General features: G+C 42.8%; 1 protein-coding gene across 4 annotated transcripts in view; it reads right to left on the reverse strand.

Annotated features, from left to right (window-relative positions):
• Positions 1 to 375: 375 nt before the first annotated feature.
• Positions 376 to 20163, reverse strand: part of LOC103148811 (kinesin-like protein KIF13B) — a 39071-nt gene continuing 19283 nt past the window's right edge. For 2 of the 4 annotated variants that reach the window (XM_016679500.1, XM_016679501.1), the window contains exons 20-42: positions 19995 to 20157; positions 18852 to 18998; positions 18631 to 18777; positions 17828 to 17947; positions 16891 to 17064; positions 16636 to 16793; positions 16329 to 16461; positions 15062 to 15199; positions 14930 to 14959; positions 14758 to 14857; positions 13349 to 13475; positions 13211 to 13266; positions 13004 to 13122; positions 12733 to 12909; positions 12557 to 12649; positions 11672 to 11824; positions 11465 to 11542; positions 10941 to 10997; positions 10103 to 10196; positions 9742 to 9857; positions 6449 to 6520; positions 3710 to 4955; positions 376 to 3634 (exon numbers count right to left, since the gene is read on the reverse strand). In XM_016679500.1, the coding sequence (XP_016534986.1) occupies positions 3390 to 3634; positions 3710 to 4955; positions 6449 to 6520; positions 9742 to 9857; positions 10103 to 10196; positions 10941 to 10997; positions 11465 to 11542; positions 11672 to 11824; positions 12557 to 12649; positions 12733 to 12909; positions 13004 to 13122; positions 13211 to 13266; positions 13349 to 13475; positions 14758 to 14857; positions 14930 to 14959; positions 15062 to 15199; positions 16329 to 16461; positions 16636 to 16793; positions 16891 to 17064; positions 17828 to 17947; positions 18631 to 18777; positions 18852 to 18998; positions 19995 to 20157 (3943 nt within the window). In that variant the 3' untranslated portion in view covers positions 376 to 3389. The remainder of the gene's footprint in view (positions 3635 to 3709; positions 4956 to 6448; positions 6521 to 9741; positions 9858 to 10102; positions 10197 to 10940; positions 10998 to 11464; positions 11543 to 11671; positions 11825 to 12556; positions 12650 to 12732; positions 12910 to 13003; positions 13123 to 13210; positions 13267 to 13348; positions 13476 to 14757; positions 14858 to 14929; positions 14960 to 15061; positions 15200 to 16328; positions 16462 to 16635; positions 16794 to 16890; positions 17065 to 17827; positions 17948 to 18630; positions 18778 to 18851; positions 18999 to 19994; positions 20158 to 20163) is intronic. The other 2 variants (XM_007567749.2, XM_016679503.1) reach the window with 2 other exon arrangements.

Raw genomic sequence — 20163 nt, forward strand, 5'->3', positions numbered from 1 at the left:
GTAACTGGAATACAGCAGAACTACGGATTGTATGTAAAGCTGAACCCAGTAATCAGGTAATAAGTTAATCCTAGGGCTCCCTTACCCCTAGGATAAGGGAGGTCATGTTGGTTGCCAACTCTCTCCTTTTGAGTTGAACCTCAAGTTTTCCCTACATTTACCCATTCGACATGCCCCACCCATGCACTGGGTAAAAAAAATACAACTCAATGAGTAAAGCTCACTGACAGCAAATTGGAGTAAAAAATGTACACAAATCAAGAGAAAATATTACTTTTGTGCAAGAAAATGTCAAATAATGTTCATTTGCAGTTCTTAACTCCACATGACAATATTTATATTTTTGTTCAGTGTACTTGTTTTTTTTTTAAGTCGAGGAAAATTGAGCACGTTTTAAATGGAGCGCCCACTCAACACCCTCCCATAGAATCAAACTGGTGTCAGTGGCTCCATTTGTAGGATTACATTAGACTTTAACGCATCATTGGAACTTTCCAGCTTCTCATCCAAGTTAGTCAGCCATGGCTCATTGAAAACTTGCAATTGCTTTGGTAGCCTCAGGCATGTAGGGGCTGTGGTGGCATCCACCGTTTCCCATGAGCTGCAAAGCTAAAGAAAACACAATATAATGTCTTCATGGTGACATTTGATCCAGTATTGAAATGGTTGAAGCAGCAGATCTAAGCCTGTAATGGGCTCTAACAAAAACCACTTGGTAACCACTGCTAAGCTAATATTCAGACACTCTTGTTTTTGTATTCATCTTGTTCTCAGACTTTAATACTGACCAAGAAGAGGATGTAAATCATTAGATTTACACATGTCTAACACCCTAACATTAGCTGGGTCATTAGTTAGGCTGTCTGCTGAGGTTGACAATTATAGGTTTTAAACTTAACTTTTGTAAGAGTGGTTGATGTCACTCCTTTAGTTTTTACACAAACACTGAATTCAGCAGTATACAGTTGGAGATCTTGAGAAAGGTGAGGCTATGCTATGCTAGGCTCGATCAAACATGTTAACTCTACTCAAAAGATTTAAAAACTCAGTCTTTCCTGTTTGTCTATTCTGCTTTGGATATCTTTGATGTAAAAATCATGTTCATTTTTGTATGAAGATATTATACAGCTAATATTTTCTGTATGGGGAAAAAAAGTCAACTGTCAAACTAACTCTTGGGGGCCCCCTATGGGTCCAGGAGAGGCTGTGAAGCTTATGTCGATTTGCCTTGAGCTCACTCACTATTCAAGATGCAAAGTGAGGAGATATTTCTGGACAAAGTCAGGCTAGCTGTGCGTTTCCCTGCCTTTATGCTACCATTCTACCTTCATGTTAAGCAGAGTCATGCTAATACTTTTTACCAAAAAAAAAAGTGAATAAAATTTTTAGACCACCAGGTACATGCAAGACTGTCCAATGGTTTTGGAGAACTGGAAAATAAACCTCATGGCAGGAAAACATATCTTGTGATTCTTCATATCTAAAATGATTTGATGTTTGTGATGAACCAGGTTACATGTTACAACACTGAAGGTGTTTAACTTCTTTTTTTTAAATACACATCTCATGCTCATAACTCCCCATGCTGGGTTCTGGTCTAGAAAAGCTAATCAACAGCTTCCGCTTGTAAGAAGCTAAAAAACAAAACTGGTTTTTAAAGGAAGTGGTTAAAAAAACAAAAGTATGTATTTATGCTAATTTTTTTATGGTAATGTACAAAGACGAATGACATGCTTTGAAATGAAACATGCTTTATAGTTAAATTAATGCTTTTTCATTTTACCAAACTTATTTTTCTATTATCGTTTTAGCATTCAGCTGTCCTCCATTGTCCGACTAACAGTTTCATGAAAAGGCCAACAAAGATGCACCTTATGAAAAGTATTGATGAGTAAGCTTGAACTGTACCCTCCACCAGTGTACTACAATAGTTATACACACGGTAGCTGGTGTAGCGTTAACACGTCACACATCGTATCCCAGCTGTGATGGATGTCGGTGTCTCTACACACTAACCAGATCGGTTCAGGTTAATGAAGGGAGGAATCCTGCAGAATGTGTTCAGAGATTTTTCTCTCAATAACTCATATTCAGATGTCTGCCTTGAACTTTGACATGCCATGATCTGTCAAACTACTGGTTTGTGAGAGAGTGAGTGTGTGTGTGTGTGTGTGTGGTGGACGCTTACCAGAACGGAGGCGTCCTCTTACGGTGTGGCTACGTGTCGGTCAATGTCTTCAAGTGAAATGCCACCCGGTTCATCCCACTATCACTTAGGAACAGAGGACTGAATGCTGTCGTATCAATCTCAAATATAGTTAAGTTCAAAATTACTGTATTGCCCATTTCAGAATTTAGTGCCTTTTTTGGACAGTAGACTGTTCTGTAATTAAGATGTAGTATATAAACATTTTTTGTACAGTTTCTTTGTCCATTTTTTAACTTGTGTTTATTTTAGTATGATATCTATATTATATATATATAATGTACAAGAGAATAAAGCTATATCAATGACGTTACCCATCTTGTCTTTCATCCAGTCTGAAGAGAAGAGAAACAAATAACCAATATGTTGTCTTTATTTTCAAATAAATAAGCATCCAAATTGATCTGCCTAAATGCAAATGTGTGTGTGTGTGTGTATATATATATATACACACACACACACGTGTTATGAATCAGAAATTACTCTTAATTTTCCCACTCCAAGTATTGTCACACACAAAGAAAATCCCTAATACAATCAACATACATGCTTGGCAGGAAGACGACCCATTTAAAGTAGATATTATTATTACTATAGTTATCAGAGTGCAAGTTTGTGTAAAAGAAACATTCATTCAAGAACCAGAATGATCTCATTGATCAACACTTCCAGCAGGACACATTTTGGTTGGACATGATCAAGGCACTCGTGTTTAGCAGTAGTTAAGGCACAGTAGTCCACTCACATGCTCCAAATATCATCCACAAACAGCATAATAATGTTAAAAGACAAGAAAAGCGAATATTAAAAAAAACTATGCATTCAAGTTGGAATTAGTGTCATCTAGTGAGCTCATTCCACAATATTAAACATTCAGAGAAGTTGTAATACAGTTTTCCTCATGTTCAGTACTTGTTAACGCAGGAAACCTTTTTTATATGAAGCTTCTAAACAGCTGAGCCATGATTCATGTAGGCTTTCGAAGGCTGCTGCACAACATGCAGAATCTGCTTCTGAGGTTTTCAGTGTCTCTAAAATAAATACTTTTCTGCAAATCTCTGCTTAAAACATTCTATATTTTTGTATTTGTCAGTGAAGTGATACCAGCTGTTCACACAGCAGCTCTCACAGTGAGGGGCCAGATCCTGAATCCTAGATTAAACTTCCAGACGTACGCCACATTTCAAGTGTTCCACGATTTACGGTTCTCCCCTCTGCTGCGGCTGGCCGATCCAGTCTCACCTTTCGCCAGGGCGGTAAGAGCCGCCAAGTTTGGACTGGACCCGGACAGATTGGCACTACGACGCTTTTGCTGCTGGCGCCGGCGTTTGGCACCCCCACGGGTAACCCTGTCAGGCCTCACAAGCACTCCGTAGCCCGGGTTACAGTGGAAGTAGTGCTTCCCGCCCACAGAGCCGTCGTTCTTTCCTGCAGACGGACCAACAGAGATCCGTAAGGGATGATAAGGAAAACCTGAACAGTAACAAGAGTCGCATTTCTCACCTGCCGGGAGCTCCAGTTCAACTCCAACCCAGGTTCCCTCGGCAAAATCCGTGGGCCCAACGTACCGCACCGTCCCACTCTTATTGGTCCCCACAGACACAAACTCCCCTTCCTTCATCCAGTCGGGAAGAACATCCGAAGCTACTTCGTCTCCCTCCTCTAAGTCCGAGATGCTTTCCAGGCTCTCTGCCGGCACAGAGAGGTTGAGTCCCGCCCCGAGGCTGCCTCCCTGCCCCATCTGTGCCGGTTTACCACCTTCTTCGCTCACAATCTGCTGGAAAGACTTGAGGTCTGACGACTTGACTTTCTGAATCTTGAAGGGGTTGACTGCCGATGAACTGGACTTGGAGGGTTGGGCGGCACCGGTAGCAGCTTTAGTGGAAGACTCAGAAAGTGGTTTCAGACTGCCTTTGACTGTGGCTGAGGGTTGGGTGAGGGTGCTGTTTGTACCGGAGGGTTCAGGCGGTAATCCTTGTAGGGGTGAATCTTTAGGGTTAGAGTCTTCCATTGGTTTAGCAGCAGGAGTCTGGGTTACATCTGGAGCTGGATCTTGAACACCGTCAGAAGCTGCCTGATCTTGTTCCTGGTGCTGCATAGCGATAGATTCTACCAGATTCTCATCTGCTTGGGTTTTACTCATAAGTAACGGGTCGTGGTTATCCTCACTTGTAGCAACGATGTCTGGATGTTTTGTTGGAGAACCTTCAGAAGGATCCGTTAGCTGCGATTCTTCCTGTTCGTCGTGTCGTTCTCCCAGCGAATCAGTGTGATTCTCTGAACCGTTTGATTGCTCTAGTTCAGTAGTATCAGTAGTTGGAACTTGGTTGTGTTCAGCCTGGTTTTCTGATTGTGCTTCTGTACTTGCAGCAGCTTCTTTCAGACCCTTTGAATCAATGGACAGAGATGGATTTGCCTCTTGTTCACAGAGATCCGATTCTGGCCGAGTTTGGTCAGTACTCGAGGCAGCCGTCTCTTCGGTTAAACCCAGTTTTTCAGGTGAGAACTGCTCCCTCGCTTCGTCATCTTCCTCCACTTCGTCTGATAACAAACTGGGCAGATCCCAGCTCAGCGTATAGACGTCTGAAAGCCTCGAGGTGGACATGTTGGACAACATGTACCCGCTGGACGTGTCACTAGGTGAACCGGAGCTGAAGTCGTCACTCTTTGGGATGATTGGAGGTGGGAGGGGGACTGATCTGGGGACCTCCGTTTGGACATCGGCGAGAGGCGTTTCCTCAGTGGGAACCTGAATGAAAACACAACCTCATGATAGTTTCAGGGACAGGTAATGTGCATTTGGAAATCAGGCATCTTTCAAATTTTGTTACATTTAAACTCAAAACTGTCACCGGTCATAAAAAAATAAAAGGTGTGGGAAACTACTGGTCAAGACTTAACCTGGGCGCCACAGAAGAGAGGTCTAACACTCCCCCTGTCCTTTGGTGATGGTTAAACTCTGTCTTGACCTTGATGTCTTCTCCAAGAAATCAACAAAATTACTCCAAGAACCAATCAACGACTCAAAGAAGTCACAGAACAACAACCTCTAAAGCTCTGCAGAACTCACTTTCCTCTGTTTAAGGTCAGAATCCGTGACTCAAAAACGAGAGAAGAAAATAACACAGCTATCCAAAAACGATAGTCTCACCTTCACCAAAAAGACCTCTTGATAATTCCCAAGGCTTTTAGAAAAATATTCTGCATCACTTTATTTGAAGGGGTGTGCATAAGACAGTCACAACACTGACATGAACATAACACCTGTCATGAAGATGGAGTCTTCATGAACGTTTAATTTATGTCATTAAAGTGTCATAAACAATGACACTTAAAGCAAAATTAAAAGAAAAATGACATACACAAAAACACACTATGACAACAGTCGTAAACGTTCATGAAGACTCAATCTTCACAACAGGTGTTGACAGTGTTGTCAGGCCCACCCCAAAAAATAAAGTGTTACCAAATATTCTGTAGACTGACAAAACAAAAATGGAACCATTAGGAAGATTTACTCCTGGCCAAAAACTTTCAGAAAAAGATCCTAACTAGCCTGAGCATTAACAGCAGGAGAGATGGTGCAAGAAGGAAAGTGTGAGCTACACGTCCCCAGGCATGATTGGCAGCACGGAGACCCTCCTCCAGGCTCTGGTTGGTTGTTTCTGACCAACCGGTGTGCTTCTGCGGACGGCAGTAAGTCCACAAAGTGGAGGCAGAGGAGCTCGACTTTTTTCACATATTTGTTGTACAGTGTACCGTCAAGAGACAGTGGCAGTTTTAACAAATGTAGGCAAGAAACAAACAATAAAATATATAAATAAATAAAAGTTGCATACTGCAGCTTTAAGCTTGAAAAGCCTCACACATGCCTAAATTAAAATAATCCTTCAGAGAATAGAAGCCCAAAACACCAGAGTGTTGTCCAAAGCTCACTGCCAATTATCACCAACGCTTGATGACTTTTCCCCCTAACAATGGAAATCATAATTTGAAAACCGCTTGTTATTTTTTTTACTCAGCTTATCTGAACCGTTCAAGAACAACAAGTGAAAACAAAATCCAAAGGAGGGCAGATGCTTTTTGTACAGCAACATAAATGTTCCAGCACACAAACGTGGGAAAGGCCTGTTAAATTCAGTTTTACTGATTAGACAGAAACAGTCAAATAGACACCATATGGCTTTCCATAAACCATCTATGGAATGTAGGAATCCAGGAAGTGCTTCCCGGCTGACTCACCGGCTGCTGATGTTTGCACATGTCCTCTTCGACGCTGGCCGACTGAACCACGATGCGTGGAAGACTCTGCATCTGAAACAACGTCAACATGTTGATGTCTGTCCACATAAAATCTCCTGCATTTTTTTTATTTTTTTTTTGGTACCCATCAAATAAAAGTGATTATCTGCCAAGAGACGAGCAAACACACCATCACATTCTCCAATCTAATAACAATCCTACATTAAAAGAAAAAAAAAAGAGTTGAATATTTCATTTGTTCCAGCGATCAGCAGGTGGGATGTTGATATAAGATATTCAAAGTGCAATTAGGATATTTGCTCCGTAAATCACTGATAATCACGATAAACTGGAGAATCAGTCGAGATAATTGCGTCCTAATGATAATTGTGTTTGTGTTCATTTGTCTCATTTTAGCATTCATGCTACATGCAACTCTTATAATTTGTGCACTGATTAAATCTTTGCTGATTTCCTCTCCAACTGTTTCCCCCCCTAGAATAAAACCATAATTATTATTTTTTTTAAATATCTGGTTGTACTTTCAGGCTAATAAATCAGCACAGAGGCCCAACTGGGAGTTCAGCAGACAGGTAGAGAATCAGAGTGAGGCGGATCGGTCCGCCCTCGTCGCCACATGCTCCATCCGCGGTTTGATTCAGATTAAAAGTTTGTTTTTGTTGTGAGCGGAGCCAATGGCCGGCCTTTACGTCAGACAGCAGGTCAAACACATCGATCCTGCCCATCGGCGACTCGGGACGAAAAACCTGCAACGCAACGCAGAGGGTCAGGCTCACCGGGACGGTCTGATGTTCTGGATCAGCACCGCTCCTGGTGGCAGCATGCTGGAGCAGCTCTGTTATGTTAGCTCTGATTATTATTACTTTTGTAGACTTTTGTTCATTGTTATTATTTTTGGGACAGTCATTTCCTCTGGTTTGGGATGCTCCACATCTGGAAGGACTTTGACTCTTAGTTTTTTTAGTGATGTCATATGTGTATCCATGCCAACAAGGTGTTTTTAACAACAGGGAGCAACTGATTAGCATCCAAGAACCTCAAGTAATACTTAAACTATAAAGTTGAGAAGGAGGTTCAAAGGAAGTCTCTACCATCTCTTCCATTTATCAGAATAGGAAAGGATCTTATCCCCTACTCCAATGTCTCCCTGTGATGTTTTTAGTCCGATTCAATCGAACTCCATTTCGTTTACCTAGAATTAAATGTCTGGTTCGTTTGGGGAAGTGTGACTGTGTAATTGACCGTTTGGTTGAAGTGAACTCTGTCGTGGGTTCAAATGCATCTGTAAACACCAAGCGGACTGGAGGCCACTCCAACAGCAGGAAGCAGACTATAGAGTGCAAGGCATTCTGGGAAAATACAACCAAAACAAACTCAAGAGTCTGGTGCTAGCAGGAGAAATGATTTGTGGTATTTTGCTAAAGACAAACAAAAAATTCCACAGCTGCTAAAATCTCCATTTTTGTTCAAATTTAATGAAGAAGAAAGTTGCACTTAGTGTCTTCTTCAGTGGTTTTTGTATTGTTTCCTTCAGTGAATAGGTTTATTAAAGGGTTTGGTTTGTTTGACACAGTGCAGTGTGAAAGTGAACTGCAGCAGCTGGTAGGAACCCTGGTCCTCAGTCAAACAGACTACCGGACTAGAGAGACGTACGAGAAAACGGCATCAAGGACGGACTGGAATTCTGCAGGAAGGACAAGCAGAAGACAGCTGCTTGTCTTGGTTGGAATATTTGGTCAATCAAGGCAGAGTCAGGTTGAGATCAACGAGTCCTCCGAAACCATCAGTCCAGTCATAACCTGGCGATGACCTGTGTATTGTCCAGCCTGGATCAGGAAGCTGAAACGTTGGCCCAATCAGACGCCGTCGTTCTGTGACTGAGCTGTTGGTGTGTTGACCTTCGTCAGCCTCTGTGACAGAACAGCTTCTAATTAGAGCAGTGGCCTGAAACAACGAGCCACCGAGGTCTGACGGGTTTTCACCTCGACCCAACGCCACCGCCGCCTGGTGTTTCTATCAATAGCTTCCCATCGTGGCTCAAGGTGCTAATCAGTCCAGTCAGCTGCGGAGGTGTCTGGCTGCCATGAGAGAGCTGGAGACCCCCGGGTTGCAACAACACGAGTGGGAAGGTTTATAGGACGACATGGTGATAATCAACTCTACACACTGGGCTTCTGTCTCAGAGGTGTGTGGGTGTGTGTGTGTGTGTGTGTGTTTGCATGAAGAGGCTCAGATGGGATCCCAAATACAACAACACAACAGTGGGGTCATTTCTAGTCTCTGTGCTGATTAGATCCAGGCTGAGCTGAGCTAACTGGAGCTAGCAAGTTAAAATACAACAGGACTCTTACTTTGCTACATAGAAGGTAGGACGTGATTATTTGGGTTAAATGTGATTAATTGATTATTTAAATAGTGGTCAACTAATGTATTAATTGATTTGCTGAAAGAACTAAATATTCAGAGCAGTAATTAAGCCAAAACTATGCAAACAATAGATACATTTTGTATTTCAGATGAAAAACCTTGTCTGTAAATCTGTTCCCCAGGTGGTAAAGTTTCAGCTTCACCTGGGTCAAATTCTGTAAAAATAAAAATTCTATTAAGAATCTTTTATTTAAAAAAAATAAACTGATCACCCCTACACTTTAATAAAGTCAAAGAGAAAGGCCTGAGATTTTCACATGTTGACGTTAAAAGTATCTTTTTAGCTGCTGACGCCCCCTTTGCTACAAATGATCAAGAGTTTACAAAAAGAATGCTGCGTTATTGCATTTTAGGCCATAAAGTGCTTAAAAAAGGGAATAAAATTATTTATTAGCATTTTTTATGCGTTTCTAATATTGTACAAAAAGGCTTAAGTAGTTAAATAAGAAATCTTCAAAAAAGGGGCAATTTTTTATCCAATCGTCAGAATAATCAATTAATCGTCAGAATAACCGATTAATCGTCAGAATAATCAATTAATCGTCAGAATAATCAATTAATCGTCAGAATAATCAATTAATCGTCAGAATAACCGATTAATCATCAGAATAATCAATTAATCGTCAGAATAACCGTCTGTTGCAGCCCTAATATAGGGACAGATCCACCTCAGGCTCCAGAGACTTTGAGGCATCAATACAATTTTGGTTGAAATAATTATGCTCTCATCTACATAAGTACTGTTTCCATAGCAACCGAACAAATGAAACTGGCTGCTGATTAGACAGGGAGATATGTAGGGTCTGGGCCACAATCTGAGAGTCGTTTCAGAACCAGGAGAGTACCTGCTGCGGGCCGGCCGCCGCCTCCCGCTCCTCCCTCCCTGCAGGCAGCAGGGACTTCAGCAGCTTGGGGACGGCCTTCACTGGAGAGAGATAAGACGCAGCAAAGCCTGAATGCGCTGAGGGTGAGGATGGAGAGGTCGCAGGAGCAGACATGGAGAGAAGAAGAAAAAGGGAGGAAGGAGGAGACAGAGGAGTGAGAGTGAAAGAGATAAGCTTTTTGATGCAGAGCCAAGCTGAGATCCTGAGCTATGGGGAAAAAACATGAAATCACCACCGACACACAGAGGCAGCGAAGCAGGAGGAGACGCCTTAGAGCTGCAGACGGAACGGTTTGAGATGAGGAAGCATTTAGCAGACGTACCCGTCTCTGCGTTCAGGTTCTGGGACACGACGCCGGCCAGAGAGCGTCTGGACGGAGGGGGATCCACTGAGAGGTCCTGGTGGCTCTCCCAGCCCTGCAGGGGGTCAAACAAAGGCCACACAAAGGTCATGAGAAGGAAGGTTCAGCTACCCAGAACTTAGAACAATCTCTGACAGCCAGCAGGCGCATAAATAGATTACCACTAACCTGGAAATTAAAGAAAAGTTTTTTGTATCAGTTTCCTAAAATAATGGCCTATATCAAGGACAAAAGTTTGGTTTATTTTTTTGTTTGTTTTGGCCAAAACATTTTTTAAAAAGACAGGGGTAGTGATTTTGGTTTTCAAAATTACTTTTAGTTAAAAAAAAGAAAGAAAAAAAAACTTTGGATATTATTTTAGGAAGGTGACAATTTTCCTTCAAGTGTCACATGAAATATCATGAAAATGAAGTTTGAAGTTAAACAAAAAAAGATAAAAAGCTGAAGTCATGAATAGTTTAGTATTTAATCATCTACATCTTTTTTTTTTATTTTGTGATGAACTTTAATTTCACATTTTAACTCAACTAAACACAAGGTAAAACTTTTGATTCTGGTTGTTTGTGAATTTTTGCATCCAATTTCTGTGATTGCAGCATTTTTAGTTTGCAACATTTTTCTGCTGCATCTTTGTGTTTGTGACTTTAAGAGTTGCCATCACTCATTCACTCACTGCGTGTGTGAACCCATCTGCCAGAGTCATTTTCTGTACATTCTCATGTTTTCTTATTGGGATCATATGATTTTTTTTCCAGACTTTTAACTTAACTGACGGTGTTAGTAGAAATGAGAATCTCACCTTGAAGTAAGTGAGCCTCTGAGTGGAGGAGGAGAGGTCCAGACTGCTGGCTGACAGCTGGTCAGACGGTTAGAGAGATGGACGGTAGGAGATAGTGACGAGCAGGTTACAGAGAAACAACAGAGGAACAGGAAGCAAAAGAGCCTCAAGGTCAGTGTATGGTTAATGATGAGCAGATCTGGACCGAGACGACAGAGCAGAGCTGAGGAGAGTTAGGCCCACTGAAAAAAAACCACTTCTGACATTTTTCTTAGAATTAGAATTCTGGCTTTTTCAGTCAGAAAAGTCAGATTTCTAAGAAAAAAATGCCAAAATTCTGAGAAAAAAAAAAGAATTGAGATTAAAGTCAGAATTTGTTCCCCCCCAGTGGCACTAATCTTCTTCCATAGAGCTCCTAGTGTCTGTCAGGAGTTTTTTGAAAAGCAGAACAGAACCAAAGCCAGGCTGTTGGTGAAACAGCACATTTCTCCGCTAACACAGTTGTTGTCAGTGTAAACAGGCAGAGTGGATCAGGTCCGTCTTACCTGGTTTACGTTTGGAGAGCTCAGGCAGCGTCTGGCAGCTTTCCCTCTGACTGCCAGCTGTTCCTTCACGGCGACCTCCTGCTCACAGTCACACACACACACACACACACACACACACACACACACACACACAGAGACACAAGGAGGAAGTTCTGGTTCATTCCAGAACGCAGACTAAGTATTGTTTCTGAAGCGGTTCTGCCGAACCTGTCTGAGGCGATCCAGAGTCAGGATGTTCTCCACGGCCAGGACGCTGCGCAGGTACTTCTCTATGGCCGCCTCGCTGTCGGCGGATGCCTCGTCCTCGCCGCTGGTGGCCAGCCGGGCCAGCATCTCCCTGTCCTCCGGACCGTGGATGTCCTGACAGAACCGGGACCGGACCTTCATCAGCTTTCAGTCACTACTGTCTAAACCACCGCGATGCAAAAACACTAAATCTGACCAAGTATTTTTGCTTTAGTCTCCTGTGACAAAACTACAAGTAACTTTTCAGTCAGATACAGGAGCTTATTTTAAGTAATCAATTCATTAATATTGATGAAAAATAACTGGTTCCACTGGCAGATTTCACTTATAACAAGATATTTTTCCCATGAAAATATCTTCAGTTCATTTGAACCAAGTGAAGCTAAAGCTGGGTCACTTGAAGAGTTTTGGGTAAAACAAATTTACAGAAAAATGTAATTATGGTTTTTATCTCAACTGCAAAGTGTACATATACACATCCTGTACAGATTACAGGCTTAATTACTGCTGTAAATGCTGTTTTTTTTCAGCTAATGGCCTTTCTTTGAGTCTCCACGCTCCAGTTAAAGATTAATCAATTACTAAATTAGTTGATGATTATTTCATTAACCGATTAATCACAATTAATCGTTTCAGCCCTAGCTGTTACGGGCTTGTTCAGTCAAATCTAAAGGAACTCTGATCATGTTGTCCCCGTTTCCTCATCTTTATTATCTTATGTAGACCTGAGTTCTGTGAATCATCAGCAGAAAGCTGAACTATTACTATCCAGTTTTATTCTATCTACAGTAAAGTTAGTGTGTTTCAGCTGGTTTCCACCGGGTCTTTGCACTTTTCGTTACTCACTCCTGGGATGTTGGAGACTATTTCGAAGGTGACTCCACAGCCAGGAATGGTGCTGCGCTGAGACATTCTTTTCAGAAAGCTTTGAGCGAAGCCCTGGAATAAAAAACACGTCTCTCATCATTCATCTCTCAGCTGAAGCAGGACGACCCAGCGTGTCGGTGGGTCGGCTCCCCCACCTGCTTCCCCGTGACGTTGACGCATATGCGCTTCCTGAGGACCAGCTGCATGTGGGCCGGGTGGCTCAGCTGCACCACGGCGCGCAGCGTCAGGTAGACCCTCTGCTCCTGGGACGCCGCTCGGCTGAGCTGGGGACACTCATGGACGGTGGAGTCCCAGGATGCCTCCACCTTCACCTGGGCCAGTCAGGAGGACAAGTTGGTAGGAAACGGGAGGGAAGATGTCAAATTTAAAAAAAAAGAAAAAAAAAAGAGGAGGGGGTGTCTTTACCTCCGGTTCGAAGTTTTTAACAATCTGAAGTTCAAAGAAGTCGTCCTCGTCTTCCCCGCTCAGCAGCGCGTCGAGACCCCCGGCCAGGGGGACCGACAGACTGGACTGGAAGTCATCAGCTGGAAGGAGGAACAGCAGGAAATGAGTGGGTTTTATTGTCCCTACAGGTAACGGATCCATCTGAAATACTTTACAGAACAACGTTACCACTGAGGTCCAGGAACAGAACTGGAATGTGGGTTTCCATCCCGGGGACAGGAACCCTGAGGAACACGTCCAGATTTTGTTTTGCAGGGATTTCCTTCTGTTGTTAAAATAAAGTCACGTGAGCGACAGAGCAGCTACCTCTCCACCGGCGCTCCTGGGATGCCGCTGCCGGCCGATGGGACCAGCACGGCGTTGCGTTCCTCTGTGAGGGTCAGGCGGCACTCCAGCAGCTGGGACTCCCTCTCCACGTCGTCCTCCGACTTGTCTGCAGGGACAGACGGAGACAGACGGAGACACTTAAAGACAAACAGACTGTGAGAAACTTGTGTGAACAGTTTCTCAAAAGTTGAGAAACTGTGAATGAGACACCTTCCAGGCCACTAGGGGGCAGTGTTTCATACAGTATTCTACGAAAGAAATAGAAAAATATGATTGATTAAAACCGACTCTTTGGTAAAAATGGCCTTTTTATTTTGATGTTGTTTATAAAGTCTCTAACTAAAGTAATATTACTTATATCGTTTTAAATGTGAAAAAACATTTTTACAAATGGAAATGTGGAAAGTGTTTATTATTTCGTCAATATATTCTAATTACAGCAACTTCCTCCTACTGCTGAAGGAAAAACAGTTCCCATAGTATGATGCTGCCACCACCATGTTTAGCAGCAGGAAAGGTAACAAACCTCTGAAGCCGTTACAGAACAGCTGGATCTGTATAGACATTCAATTACACACATTCAGAAGCCAATTGATTGCACTGGATTTTATTCTACTTCTGCAACATCTATCATAATGTTTTTTATTAGATCCAGGACTTTAACACATTAATTTTAATTAATTACAGATATATATATTTTAATGCAATAAATTATTATTATTATTTTTTTAATATACAAAGGTTCCAGCTGGAATCAATAACTCACACGTTTCTGGTACGCCCGTAAATCTGACGCACAAGTTACATCAGTTAACAACAGTGGACAACAAAGTTGCTTCTCTTTGCCCTCTGGGGTTTAATGTTAGCTTCAAAATATTATGGGATGGGACGCTGGAAAAGACTATTGTTGTGTTCAAGGTGTGCTAAATGGAGTTAGCCTACCAGTGAAGCTACTCAAATAGCATCTGAATGCTAAATACGTAGCAACAGCACAGACATTAAGAAAGCTAACGTCAGCATCCAAAGTTCCTGAATCACTGGAAACCTGAATGGAGCAAAGTGATATTATACCCAAACTGATGGTCGAACAACAGATTCAAAACAATACATATCTTTCCTGTTGAGCTCATGTCTACTTACTTTATAATTTAGCAGCAAAAAGGATTTTTAAATTGAAAGTCATGCTTGTTTTGTCACTGCATAATTTGATTAAAAATGCGGCTAATCAATTACAGACCCTGAAATGAACTAACTTAAACATTTTAATGGAGTCGAGCAGGAAGAAAACTGATCGTCTCCTCAGTCTGCGGTAGAAACCAGGAAGAAAACTGATCGTCTCCTCAGTCTGCGGTAGAAACCAGGTAGAAGCAGCCTGCGGCTGCTTCTACCTGGTTTGGTGACGATCTTCTGCAGCTGCTGGTCCAGGTACTCCTGCCTCTCGGTGAGTGTGATCAGCCACTGCTCCCTCATCCTCTCCAGGTCCACCTCCTGCACACACGGACACACACATCAGCTGGAAGGACATTCGTTTTCCACCTGTTCTGACAGATAAGCACTCACCTGATAGCTGTCCATGTCTTCGCCTCCGTCCTAAAGGTTTAATGGTGGTTAAAGAGAAAAGTTAGTGACAAGCCTGGGTGTAAATATTAATGTTAAGAGGTAACTAGTGGGAGTTTGGGGTGGGGTTCTCACCGGATGGGGGTTGTTCTTGGAGATCTGGTGAACTTTGATGTCCCCGAGTGACACGGACACGATGGAGGCCGTGATGAGAGGCATGGTGCCCGAGTCCGGCACCGGCCGCACTTCCACCCGGATCCGGTGAGACTGACCCTGAAGGCGGAGAACGTTCACAGACTACAGTAAGAACTTCCTCCTTCTCTTTCTGCTCTTTGGTCCTCCTCCTCATCCATGAAGCTTCCTTTTCAACTTCTGTTGAGTTTGAGGTCGTGGTTCGGGATTATTTGAGCTTTTTAGATGCTAATCAGCTGATTTCAGTTGTAAAAACGACTTGTTGACATGGTCATGCATTGTAACAACTGGTTGAAAGCAAAAACAGTACCAGCAGACGACCTGCCAGCTTAGCAGCATCCAAAACCAGAGGGGATAATTGTCCAAACTTCTGACCCCTCAACCGAAACAATGATGAACAAAATTCCACTAAGTGCGTTTTCACATCCGATAGACCAAAATTGCAACATTTGTTCTATTTTCAGCTGGTGTGGTTCGCTTTCACACGACGCTGTGTCAAACGAACCAAACCCTTTGGAAAACCTGTTCCCTTCTTCACCTATGGGGGCGCCACACCAAGAATCACTGAAGGAAACAACATAAAAACCTGTGAAGAAGACACTGAGCACAACTTCCTTCTTCAAGAAATGTAAGCAAAATAGGAGTGGCATCAGATTTTAGCGGTTGGAGGATTTCTCTTTTGTCTTTGGTAAATAGTGCTAGACTCAGGTTTGTTTTGGTTGCATTCACCCAAAATGCCCTGCACTATAGTCCACATACTGCTTTTAGAACGTTCTCTGAGCCGTTTGGCATTAACATAAGGATTCAAACCACACAGGAGTTCACTTCAACTGAACAGAGACCAAGGTTTATAGGTGGACCGGCATTCGACTGACTCCCACCTCCCCAAACGGACGGGACTTTCTAGGCAAACGGACGGGAGACAGACTAAAGCGGACTAAACTGGGCTGGTGTGAACCAATCAGAGCTAATGTAACAAAGCTACAGCAACTTGTCGCCACCATGAACAATTTTGCTCACAAAAAAAACACACATTCATGCTCCGATTGGTGGACGAGTTTGGATTCAGACAAATTGATATGTAGCAGGAGAAAGTCGGACATTTATGACAACAAAACAGCTACTATAAACTCCACAGTTACTGCAAAGAGAACAAACTGTCTAATCTAACAGTGAACTGCTAAACTGAAGACGTTCAGATCTGCGTCACCTGTTTGAGCTGGAAGACTCCGCCGGTGCGGACGTCCTTGGCAGGAAGAACCTCTACGGCGGTGAAGTCTCCCGCCTCGTTCAACTCCATCAGCTGCACCCACAGCTCCAGCCGCCGGGTCACCTCGCTCCACCTATGTTACAGCGGGTCATCAGGGCACTGCTTGACATTGTTCTGATTCTGACAGATGTGAGGAGATTTTAGGGGAAACGCTCTACTGGATCTTGAGGTTTGGTAGCTCAAACCAGTATATTCTCTGTTTCTGCCCTGTTAGGGTGGGGTGTGTAGGCAGTTTGTGTGTTTGGACCTCTCTCTGAGGGATCTGGTCTTGGCTTGAATCACTCCCAGGTCCCACAGCGCCAGGTTCCTGCGGTGGTTGGCCTGCTTGTGGCCATAAACCTCAATGGCCACCGCGCCGTCAGCCAGGAACTCTAGCAAGTCCTCTGATGCTGGAACGGATAACTCCTGAACACAGAACAACAAAATGTCCGCCGTGTTTTTTCCTCTTAGCTACTGCTCTCTCTGTCTCATTTATTTCTCAGTTTTCTGCATCATTCATCACCTTGGTGCTGTCAAAGACCACGGTGCACTGCGGGTCTTTGGAAGCGGACGACGAGCTGGATGACCCCACCTCTGGAGCGGTGAACACCGGCTCCTCCAGCCCCCAGAAGTGATAGTGGCAGAAGACGAAGTTAGACAGGTGGCGAGGGAGACCAGTGGCCTGGAGGATTTTCACCTGAGAGAGACACGGCTCATTACGTAGAGGAAGAGACAACACATCAGTTTGACAGAGCTTCAGGTAGGGATGTATGAAATGACGAGTGATGGGACGCAATTAAAACCTTAAATTCAGTGAAATGCAGATTCTGTAATCAATTAATCGCATTTTAACAAAGAAAAAAACAGACAGAATAAGCTACATTTTCAATTTAAATCCTCTTTCTTGCTGCTAAATTATTCAATAAGTTTTGAGCTCAAAAACTAAAGTATTTTGTTGTTCCCAATGCCACATGATGACATTGGGGACATCTGTGCTGCTGTTATATGTTTAGCATCGAGATGCTATTTTAGGCTTGATTAGCTTCTCTGCTAGGCTAACGCCTTCTAGCACAGCTTGAACACAACAATAGCCTTTTCCAGCATCCAATCAGATCAGTCTTTGAAGCCAACATTAACCCTCAGTGGGCCAAAAGAAGCAACTTCGTCATCCACTGCTGTGAGCAAATGTTGCTTGTGCACCAAATTTATGGGTGTACTGGAAACAAGCAAATATGAAGGTTCCAGCCAGAATCTTTGTATGTAAAAAAAAAAAAAAAAAAGCGATTGTGTTACAATTCTTAATACGTTAACATCTATGGATAAGAGAGTAATAAAATGGATGGAGGAATTTAACATTAATATGTGTTACAGTCCTAACAATAATGGATTATACTAATCTGTTAGTATAGAAATGAATAAACAGGAAGCCAGTAAGGGGTGTAAATTTGCCTTCGTCTCACCACACAGTCCAGTTTGCGCTCCTGAAGCTCCTCGTTCTGCTGAGTGTCAGGACGTCCTGCGCTGCTCTCCTCAGAGCTCTCCGTTCCTCGCCTCACTTCCACATGCAGACGCCCTGCCACCTGACAGATACAGACGCACACATATCAGCTGACAATAGTTCACCTTACATCTCCATCAGAACATTTACATATGAAGTTTTTCGATAAATACTTTATTTTCTAACAAGAAAATTCAACACGGCCATCTGTACTGATAGGTAGAATCCTGTAGATAATATAAGAGGATTGTTTTGAAGTTCATTACAAGAAGAAAAAAAAATCGAGTTGGTTGATGCTAAAGTTGTTTTCAAGCAGCTTAGTCTTTGTTCTTTATTCACCTTGCACTGGTGCACTGTCATATTTTTACCACTAGGAGGCAGTCTCAGGAATGAGTGACACAAACAGAGCTTTTCCATCTTGTTTCTGTTCATTTCTGTGATTACTCTGTTCGGAGAGCACAGCATAGACCTGCTGTGTTCTGGTGTTAACCCCAGTGGTACGATATCATGTATAAATTATCTGCTTTTAGCATTTGGTAGAATGCAAAACTATCTGCATTTACTGAATAAAAGTTGAACCGCAAAATTTTGTGGAAAACAGCAGAATGTCTTCATTTACAAACATTCCTCATTGTGATAAATCCAGAGCAATCAACCGTCTGATACCATTTTTGAAAAAGTTAAAAGGAACAAAAAACCAAACCAATAGCATGAAATATTTGAGTTTGTAGCGCCTCATTTTGAAAGACCATAAACCTTGAATACCTCTCCTTTCTGGTTGATGATGGGCACTGCGTACTGCAGCTTGACGTCATGGAACAAGCAGGCCAGAAAAACGTTGGCCACCCCGATCAGACTGTGGTTCTCCTGCTCGTCAAAGAACGGGTCGGTGCGCTTAAAGTAGTGCATCATCTGAGCCAGAGAGACGAGGTTAGGACATGATGAGGGCACGCGCTGATATTTTCATCCCTCTGTCCTGTACTCACAGGACTGTCCTCCTCCAGTGCCTTCCACTCCTGGTAGAGCTCCCTCATGTCCACCAGCCGGTTCTCCAGCTTCTCCAGAGCCCAGATCTGCTTCCCTTTGGCCTTCCTGCGGACCTGGATAGCCGGCTCGCTCAGCACCGCGTCCCGCTGCACAAGGACAGAAACCACACTGCACTCACTGATGGGATATTTATTCTCACTTATATATGTTGGAAAAAAAAAAAAAGAAAAATAATTGTGTTTCTCCTGAGGCTGCAATTAGCAACTATTTTAGTTGTCGATTAATCTATCGATTATTCTAAATGTAAATCAGAAAAGAAAATTGCCACATTCTGACAATTTTTCATTTAAGCCTGCATGTATTAGAAATACATTAAAAGATGGAAATAAACAAATAATTCAATTACCTTTTAAAATAAGAAACATTTACGCGCCTCAATGCAGTAAAAACATTCCTTTAGTGAACAATTGGTCACCACAAGGATTCATCTCCAGCTAAAGAAAAATCATCCTAACGTGAAACTCTCAGGCCTTTCTGCTCCTCTTATCAATTCAGTGTCGGGCCGATATGTTGATTATTTTTTCAATTTAGTTAATAATTGGATAGCAGAAGTTGCTTTGTTTTAAACTGAATTTGGACCCGGTGAAGCAAAAACGCCACTTCATTAATTCTGTGTAAAACAGATTTACAAAGAGTTGTTTTACATCCTAAATGTAAAATGTATACATTTGTAGTCCAGTTTTTATTTAATTACTGGTCTGAGTAAGTTTTTCTTTCAGCAAGTGGCCTCTTTCGAGTCTGTAGGCTCCCATTAATGAGTATCAACTACTATACCAGTTAACAATTATTCAATAATAGATTAATTGCATTTAATCTGATTGATCATTTCAACCCTAGTTTTTCCGGTTTGGATGTTATCCTGCATCTTTGTTCAGATGGAGCATTAATCTGACGAAGCTACTAAAAAACTCAGCAAGGGATGTCCACCACCCTGAGGTCGGTTTCCATGGTAACATGTGGCAGCCCTAAAAAACAGTTGGTCATTTCCACTAGACGTTAATGTGACCAGAAATGATGACCCACTAATCCAACCCAGAAAACCAGAACCTGTCGGTTGTCTCTCTCAGAAACAAACAGGTTACCTTCCTGTTAGCGTCCAGGTTGGCGGCAGGGATCTGCAGAGTCACCAGGTAGTCCGTCCTCTTGTTGAGTTCCTCAGCGATGAAGCTGGCCTCCTGAGCCAACAGCTTGGCCCGAACTATCTGCTCCCTGAGGCGCCGCAGGCTGCGGGTCATCATCGCTTCTCTGCAC

This window comes from Poecilia formosa, unplaced genomic scaffold (genome assembly GCF_000485575.1).
Source record: "Poecilia formosa unplaced genomic scaffold, Poecilia_formosa-5.1.2 Scaffold213, whole genome shotgun sequence".
Lineage (NCBI taxonomy): Eukaryota > Metazoa > Chordata > Actinopteri > Cyprinodontiformes > Poeciliidae > Poecilia > Poecilia formosa.